Source organism: Gouania willdenowi, chromosome 3, assembly GCF_900634775.1.
Source record: "Gouania willdenowi chromosome 3, fGouWil2.1, whole genome shotgun sequence".
NCBI lineage: Eukaryota > Metazoa > Chordata > Actinopteri > Blenniiformes > Gobiesocidae > Gouania > Gouania willdenowi.
This window is the reverse complement of record NC_041046.1, coordinates 34,976,462-34,986,263: the sequence shown is the minus strand read 5'-3', so window position 1 is coordinate 34,986,263 and position 9,802 is coordinate 34,976,462. Positions and strand designations below refer to the sequence as shown.

The 9,802-nt window shown below is 33.2% G+C and overlaps 1 protein-coding gene across 1 annotated transcript; it reads left to right on the top strand.

Moving 5' to 3' along the window:
* The first annotated feature begins 1,411 nt into the window (after positions 1–1,411).
* On the top strand, positions 1,412–6,261 carry LOC114454439 (WD repeat, SAM and U-box domain-containing protein 1-like). The gene is made up of 4 exons (XM_028434913.1): positions 1,412–1,491; positions 2,390–2,801; positions 4,238–4,425; positions 6,074–6,261. Exons 2-4 carry the CDS (start codon positions 2,404–2,406, stop codon positions 6,259–6,261), a joined length of 774 nt encoding a protein of 257 aa, XP_028290714.1. The 5' UTR covers positions 1,412–1,491; positions 2,390–2,403.
* The last annotated feature ends 3,541 nt before the right edge of the window (positions 6,262–9,802 follow it).

Here is a 9,802-nt window from a genome sequence, read left to right as displayed (position 1 = left end):
AGATATATATCGCAATATTTCACCGTGCGATGATCGTATCGATCCAAAAAAATGTCCAAATTGATTTTTTTGATCATCACAATCACGTTAACGCCAGTCAGGCACTTTATTTTCATTAAACATACTGAGCACTTTTATAGATATATGTGGATACTTTTTTTTAAAGAATTTAACAGAATCAGAATCTGTCATAGAAGCAAAAATTAAACTTTTTTAAAAAATGTAATTTGAAAGTTTGATAAACATACCTCTTGCAAGTTTAAAAAAACGAAATAAATTGTATTTCATACCATTTTGTACTTGTAAAGATGATAATTATAATTATTGATATTGCGATATATGGTATTGTTTAATATCAAGATACTGTATATCAAGATATTTCATATCGTGACATGCAAATTGGGAGTCGTATGGCAATGCACACCCCTAAGTACAACACATTAAAAAATAACCATCATGGATTATTATTGTTTTGTTTAGCTCTGTAACATTTACAGTAGTAGGCTCTCTCATGGGTTAAACCACTTGTGTCAGTTGTTGCTTAACACCATACCCATGATCCACCAATTATAATGTCACCATTTCACTTTAGGGACCTACTTAGCTCTGTAGATAGACATACACCATAAGAGCTGCAGTTTTTTAAATGCTATAAACACAGTTGTGTTTTACAACTACGCCCTTTTCAAACCTTCTGAAATCTCAAAGATTATAATGGCATACAGTCATATTTATGAGTATAAGCACGATTATCACAAAAAAACAAAATGGTCCATTACCATTGAACTAGTTGAAAATGCTTTAGAATAACAACTCATTCACACACCAATGGGACAGAGCTGCCAGTAGTCAACCATTGGGAACAACTTTGGGTTCAGTGTCTTGCACAAGGACACTTTGACACATAGACAGGTATAGCTATGAGTGTGTGTGTGTGTGTGTGTGTGTGACTTCACTACTAATACTGTACATCCATTTTTATTGATATTACTACAGTTTTGTTTTGTTTTTAATATCATTATTTTTTTAATTTCAGTAACAAACAATAAATGGAAACATTTTACAAAATGATGAAAGAAATATATAATGAAAAGAAATAAATGTCAGGGGTTCAAAATACAGCAATCAATAAATACATAGTTCAGATGAAACAGGTAAATAAATGTAAATAGTCAATAGTTTTACAGCTTTGTTGTTTAATGAAGGCCAAATAGATTATGTGTATTGTATTGTTCTAACTCTAATATAAACATTTTAAGCGCCTATAGACATCTATAATAATTATTCATAATAAAGTTTGTTTTCTTAACACTTTAAAATTAATCTATTTCGCCTTTGGATCGCCTTGTGTCTGTTTATTTTCATTTTGTATAATATTCATTATAGAGGTCGATGGACGCACCCGTTGCGTCATGACGTCAGACTGGTCAAGTGACAAGCAGGAAGTGGTGAGGTAAACAAGTAAACGAGAAAACAGCTGAACGGAAGAAGGTAATTATTACCAAAGTGGCAAGTAGGAAAACCTTAATTCCTGACGTTTCTTTTGAATACAGTTTGTTTACTTGTCTTTTTCTTTTACTAGTTCTGTTGCTTAAATCAGAATTTCACCGCTGGGAAACACATTAGGTGTTAAATCTCGGATAAAAACTTGGATGAATTTGGGACCCAATGTTAGCTCGAAGCTTAACATAATGTCAAACACTGAGCGTGTCAGTGAGACGGTAATATAATATAATATAATATAATATGCTTTTTTGATATGATTTTCTGTCTTTTTTATATATATATATATATATATATATATACTGCATTTTAGTTGAACTGAATTAATATTTGACTAAGTGAAAGTATAGAATGCAATTTAGGATTGTGGTGGTTATAATATATATATATATTATTTATTTTATTTTATTATTATTTTTTGAGGAATAATCATTAAAAAAAATCTAAAATGTATTTTCATTTTTCAGAAATTTATGGCGGCACCAAAGACATTTTTTTCTTGAATAACTTTTTGATTGTTATATTAGATTGGTATACTTTATACTGTGACAAGTTGTGCCTGCTCATATATATATATATGTTATTTTAAAGAAAAATAATTAAAACATTGCAAAAATGTATTTTCATTTTTCAGAAATTTCAGGTAACGCCAAGATTGAAAACACTGGGTTAATGAGTGTGTTAACGATTGTCTTTGTGTGTTAGACCACCTTGTTCTTTATAGTGAAACCCACATGTGTAAATAGGTGGATGGCTGTTGTTGTGGCACTGGACACATGAGAAAAACATGTTTTTTACACTGTAAATCAAAAATATTGAGATGTGATGTTCAGCTTTCATAAGACGATTTTAAAATGTATTCATTTTTTTAAATGTCACCATTTAGGACCGTTTCTCCAAATGACGTCTCTAGTCTGCACTTTGCAACACCATCAGGACGATGTCAACTGGTGCGCCTTCTCAGCCAAACTCTTAGCCACCTGCTCTGGGGACAAAACTCTCAGAATCTACAACAGCCATGATTTCTCTGAGCTGCCCTTCTCTCCTCTGTGGGGACACGGCTACAGCGTCCACTGCTGCTGTTTCAGCGCCTGTGGACAGTTCCTGGCCTCGTGCTCCACGGATGCCACCGTCGTGGTGTGGTCCATGGACACAGGGGAGATCGAAGGTGTCCTGGAGCATCCTGGTCGCAGCCCTGTGAGGATCTGTGCTCTGTCTCCGGACTCCCTTCACCTGGTTTCTGGTGCATCGGATGGAAGTTTGGCTTTATGGGATCATCCAACCAAACAACTGCGCAGGTAAAGGCACAGGGTGAAGCATTTATTCTCTCATTTTTAAAGTTTTAATCTTTACTTGTGGCATGCCATAATAGTTGCACTCAAGGGTCTCTGTGCCAGGGTAGGGGTCAATTATAATTGTAGTTGCGTAATTGATGATTAATTACAATTATGGTATATTATAATTTAATAAATGTGTTGCCACCGTTATCGTAATTAAATTGTGATTGAGTTCAGAAAATGTACTTTCTAATTGTAATTGCCATGAAAATTCTATAAAAATTGTCAATTATAATTTAACGTAAACCTGGGGAACCATTTTACAGTCCTATGTACACTTCATATATGGAGTTAACAAGTTTTACAATATGTTCATATCAAGCTTTTGAACATTTTACCTTTTGAAAAAAATATTTAAACCTATATTTTCATTGATTAGGAAGCCTAATAAAGAATAAAGAAATTAAATGATGGATATTTGTGTTTTTAGTGTACTTTACAGCTGATTTAGTACCTGTTATCAAAGAGATGCTAACAGAAAGCTAACACAAGAGGAAGGCTAACTTTTATTAGGTTATTTCTTTCAGGCTCAGTAATTGTGAATAATTTTAATTGAACTTTAGTAATTGAGAATGTAGTTGTAATTTACTTTCTGAGGATAAAAAAATCATTGTGATTAATTGAAATTGGAAAAAAAAATTGCTGGTAACTGTAATCGTTATTCGAAGTGTAATTGATAATGGTTAATTTAAAATGTAATTGTAACTGAAAAATGTCATTTTTTTTTTTTTTTTTTTGTATATTCTGTTTATTACAGTTTTTCTTCTTTTTTACAGGAACAATTACACAAACATTACACAGTAAACAAATGATACTGCACCAACAACAACAATAATAACAGAGCCAAAATGTCATTTTTAATTGTGTAATTATAATTATAATTGAATTATACTTTTAGAGCCATGGATAAACATGTTCTATGGTTTACACATATGTAATTAACAGTCTTTAAAATATGTTTCATATTAAGCTTACATGTTAACCTACTTTTCTTATTTTACCATTTAAAAAAAGAATTGAAATCGATGGCTATACTTACAGAAAAAAGGGCTCAGACGCTCACACCAAAAAACATTAAAACTTTAACATTAGATCAATTAGATGATAGATTTTTTTGTTTTTGTATATTCTAAAGCTGATTTAAGACATTGGTCAAAACCAACTTGTTATCATAAGAGATGCTAAACGAGGAATGCTATGTTTTATTGGGTTATTTATTAAAGGCTCAGTAATTGTGATTAATTGTAATTGAGAACAAAATTGTAATACATTTCAGGGAAAAAATAATGATTGTAATTGGGGAAAAAAGCCAGTCACTGTAACCATAATTGAGTTGTAATAAACATGGATAATTGAAGACGTAATTGTTTAAAAATGTTCTGCTGTGTGTTGTGAAGGACGGGCAGAGTGAGCGACACCACCATGGTTGCGTGCTCCTTCAGCCCCTGCAGCCAGATGTTCATGACCGGTTCTACCTATGGAGACCTGCGTCTGTGGGACCTGGACATGAACCAGCTCCACGCTGAGAAAAACGCTCACGACCTGGGCGTCTCCTGCTGCACCTTCTCTCCCAGCATTCTGAGTGGTGAGTGTCTTTTTATATTCCCCCATTAATAAAATGTTTTTTACCCTTCCTTAGGGAGGGCTAGTGATGGTCACAAATATGCACAAAAATAAATTAGCACTACAAGATAACTTTTTCGTAATTAGCAAAGTTGAATTGAATTATTATTAAAAAAAAATTAATAATTAAAACACAACACAGAATTTTAAACCACTGTATTCTAAACTATCACTTTCTAAAATATCAATCAAGTTCAAATAAAATGCAGTATAAAAATGTCTGAGGACTTGCAATTTGTCCATAATCTTGGCTGTTCCATATCTGTAACACAGCATTACAAACATGACCAAAAACTAATTCTAGAAGATAAAAAATTTCTTTTTTTGTGATCTTGAAATGGGGTCCTGATCCAAAAAAAGGATGTCCACGGTTTATACATTAATCATTAGATTCTGTTGCAGAAGCAACCTCACTATCAACTCTTTTTTCTGTGGGAAAAACAAAGTATACAAAGAAAGAACCCACAAACACTAACGTGGGACCAGGAATTGAACCATTGTTTTGCAAGCACTTAAAGACAAACTGTTTGGACATCTTTAAGGCTGTCTAAGTGAAGAATATCTGCTGCATCACATCCCACAGTCTAACTCAATGTGTGAAAGTAGGGGTGTTGAAAAATAATCGATTCGGCGATATATCATGATATTACGTCGTGTTATTCTCAGATCGATTCAAAATGCAACCATATCGATTTTTTAACCTTTTAATCTTCTTTTTAAACTTTAAATCAGTAATTACCTTTCAAGCAGAAAAATCACCAATTCCATCTTCTACTTCTCCAAAAAGACGGCGCTCTAGCTCCGGAAAGGGGGTCTGGACTGTGAACAACAGCTGTCAGACAGCCCATCAAACACCATCTTGGCTCTGATTGGTTCTTTTTGCTCGGTCGCAGTGCATTCTGGCAATGAGCCTGTTTTTTTCACACAAATTACTAGTTTGATGTAAAGCTGCCCTTACATAGTAATGGTAAATGGACTTGATTTTTATAGCGCTTTATAACCACAGTGAAGCAGTCCCAAAGTGCTTTACATATCAGCTCATTCACCCAATCACTCTCACATTCACACACCAATGGGACAGGACTGCCATGCAAGGCGCTAGTCGACCACTGGGAGCAACTTAGGGTTCAGTGTCTTGCCCAAGGACACTTCGACACATAGTCTGGTACTGGGATCGAACCCCCAACCTCTCGATCAGAAGACTACCGTCTACCACCTGAGCCACGGTCGCCCCACATAGTGACAGCTTTAACAAATATGTCAAAAAGTCACTTTTATAAGAGTTGCAGACTGCACCTTTAAGCAAGCCCAAGGTAAACACAAGCAAACTGGGATGAATTTAAAAATGTGTTGACTGTAAATAAAACTGCTACCAACAAGATAGATTCCTCACTCTATTCTAAACAGTGGAAGAATAGACTGACTCAATGACATATTTTGGGTTTACATTGTTATTTAGGGGTTTAACATATTCTTGATTAGTGTGGGATGATAAAGGAAGAAGAAATCTATGAAAAACAAACTACATCATTGCTAATTAATTGTTGTGTTTATGTGTTTGAAGGGTGAGATATTGACTGCTTTCTTTGTGTGTGTGTTTTCACTTTCAGGCGGTCAGGTTGTGCAGTTTAACCTGGCTTCCTGTGGGCAGGACAGTCTGCTAAAGATATGGCTGATCAATAAGTTCACTTATGGAGGGAGCTGTAAGATGCATCTCATGCACACGTTAACGGGGCAGTCGGCTCCCGTCCTCTCCTGTGCGTACTCCGCAGACGGTCAGCTGCTCGTGTCGGGGTAAGAGCTCAGCTTGAAGAAAGTTAGTTAGAAAAACCTCATTTCAGTCGACTTTAAAGTTGTAATATTTTGAGAATAGTGGTAATTTTATGAGAATAAAGCCGTAATATGTTGAGATTAAAGTCATAATATTTTGAGAATAGAGTTGTGATTTTATGAGAATAAAGCCGTAATATGTTGAGATTAAAGTCATAATATTTTGAGAATAGAGTTGTGATTTTATGAGAATAAAGCCGTAATATGTTGAGATTAAAGTCATAATATTTTGAGAATAAAACCGTAATATGTCAAGATTAAAGTCATAATATTTTGAGAATAGAGTTATAATTTGAATAGAATAAAACCGTAATATGTCTAGATTAAAGTCACAATATTTTGAGAATAGAGTTATAATTTTATTAGAATAAAACCGTAATATTTCTAGATTAAAGTCATTATATTTTGAGAATAGTTATAATTTTATGAGAATAAAGCCATAATATTTTTAGATTAAAGTCATAATATTTTGAGAATAGTCGTAATTTTATGAGATTAAAATGTGTTAATGATGGTTCAAAAAGCTCAGTATTTTTGCCATATGTGAAACCTAAAGAGAAATATAGTCTCACTAAATGCTGACAAGATCCTGTTTGTAATTTTATTTTATTCTCATAAATTTGACTTTATTCTCGAAATATTACGACTTTAATCTCTAAATATTTTTACTTTAATTGTATGAAATCACGGTATTATTAAGGTACGACTTTATTTTTATAAAATTACAACTTTATTTTCAAAATATCACGACTTTAATCTTGTAGTTTTCAGAATTTTATTTTAATTTTAATGTGGCCCTAATACACCGTCGTATTTATCTATTTGACTCCTATCAAAACAAAATATTTGGTAAATGCGCATTTTTACATACCTCACCAGATGTTAATAAACCAGATGGGGTTTGATCTATTATGCATCATATGATGGTGACTGAGTACTGCAGATATGATGATGCACTTCCTACACAGAGCCTCTGGAGGGCGACATTCATTTGTTTTTGTTAATCTTAAGCATTTAAACTTGCAACACAAAGGCAAAATTATTGTATTTAATTTATTTATTGTCTTGGAGCGCATCATACAGAACAATTTCTGGCATGAACATAAAAGTAGAAAACACAACAACATTGAGCATGTAGAGTGATAAGCATTATTAAAGCATTATCTAGTCTAGTCAATGCACCATCAGCATCACCAGAATACTAATACTAAATGAGTAATATAAAACAAAAAAACTAAACAATATTTATACAAAAAGTACACAAAACAACAACAGAAATGCACAAAAATTTACAAAAAGGCTCCAAAAACACAAAATTACTCCAAAGAACATACATTACAGAAAAATACACCAAACAACAAAAAATATGAAAATGACTCAAAATACACAAAACTAAATATTTTCACCCAAAATGACAACATAAATGCACAAAACTACACCAAAAAGCTACAAAAATACTGAAAATGACTCCAGAATCACACTACAAAGGCAACAAAAAACAATAATTATACAAAAAATGCTCAAAAACACAAGAGAGATGTACAAAAATACACATAATGACTCCAAAAATCTTAAAGCATTATCTAGTCTAGTCAATGCAACATCATCCTTTCCTCAGGATTCCTAATCAATGAAAATATAGGTTTTAATATTTTTGGTATGGGTACCTGAGCCTTTTTTGTGTCAGTATATCCCTCGATTTTTGAAATTTATTTTTTAATGGTAAAATGTGGGAAAGCCTGATATGAAACATGTTTTAATAATTAATGTGTTGAAATGTACATAGAACTGTAACATTGTTCCCCAGTTTAGCTTTAAATTATAATTGACTATTCTTATAGAATTTCCATGGCAATTACAACTAGAATTTTTGCATTTCCTGAAGAAAATGCAAGTGAGGATGCATGTGCTGGCCCGCGTCGCACTACATTAGCATAGCATTAACCTAGCAATAGCCTTAACGTTGTAATAACTTAGCAACAATCGCTAAAACCAGTTAGAAGTCCAGTTTATACAGTATTAAGTGTTAAAATCCCAGTATGGAATGAAAAACCAGTTAAACCAGTTAGAAGTTCAGTTTTTACCAGTATTATGTGTTAAAATCCCAGTTTGAAGGGAAAACCCAGTTCAACCAGTTAGAAGTCAAATTCACACAGTAGTTTGTTTAAAAATCCCAGTTTGAAGGGAAAATTCAGTTAAACCAATTAGAAGTCCAGTTTATACAGCAGTATGTGTATAAATTTCAGTTTGAAAGGAAAAAACAGCTAAACCAATTAGAAGTCTAGTTCACACAGTAGTTTGTTTAAAAATCCCAGTATGAGTTGAAAGTGAACAAACAGCTGAACATGTCAAAGTTTGAATGGTGGAAATCCATTAAAAAATGGCAGAGCAGTGAAGGATTTAAGTTGTTTGTGTTAGATGAGAACCTGCAAACTACACACAAAAAGAGGATTAGTGATGAAGAAGAGGGGTGATGATGAAGAGTAGAATTTTTGGCACATTTCAAAGTGTGAATGGTGAAAATCCTTTAAAAAGGTTGAAATGGGTTGAAAAAGTTGCAATTTGTTGAAAAAGTTTGAAAAAGGTTGAAAAAGTTAGAAAAAGTTTGAAAAGGTTGAAAAAGGTTGAAAAGTTTGAAAAATGTTGAAAAAGTTTGAAACGGTTGAAAAGTTTGAAAAAGTTGAAAAGTTTGAAAAAGTTGAAAAGTTTGAAAAAGTTGAAAAAGTTACAAAATGGCTGACGACGGAGAGGATAAAAGTTCCAATAAGGGGAAAAAAAGTTGGAACTTTCAATGTAAGTGGAAGAGAGCAAAAAGTTCCACGAGAAATAACTCAAAAAGTTGAAAAGTTTTCAAAACACTGAGATATAGCATTAGCATTGCGTTAACATTAGTATTGCGTTAACATTAGCATTGCGTTAACATTAACATTGCGTTAGCATTAGCATTGTGCTATTATTAGCATTGCGATATTATTAGCATTTTGCTAGCATTAGCATTTTGTTAGCATTAGCATTGTGCTAGCATTAGCATTGCGCTAGCATGTCGTTAATATTTACATTGTGCTAACAAAAGCATTGCGTTAGCGTTAACATTGCGCTAGCATTGTGCTAGCATTAACATTGCATTAGCATTAGCATTGTGCTAGCATTAGCATTGTGCTAGCATTAGCATTGCGCTAGCATTAGTATTATGTTAGCATTAGCATTGTGCTAGCATTAGCATTGCGCTAGCATTAGTATTATGTTAGCAATAGCATTTCGCTAGCATTAGCATTGTGCTAGCATTAACATTGTGTTAGCATTAGCATTGCGCTAGCATGTCGCTAATATTTACATTGTGCTAACAAAAGCATTGCGTTAGCATTAACATTGTGCTAGCATTAACATTGCGCTAGCATTAACATTATGCTAGCATTAGCATTGCGTTAGCATTAGCATTGTGCTAGCATTAGCATTGCACTAGCATTAGCATTGTGTGTTAGCATTAGCCTTCCGTTAGCATTAGCATT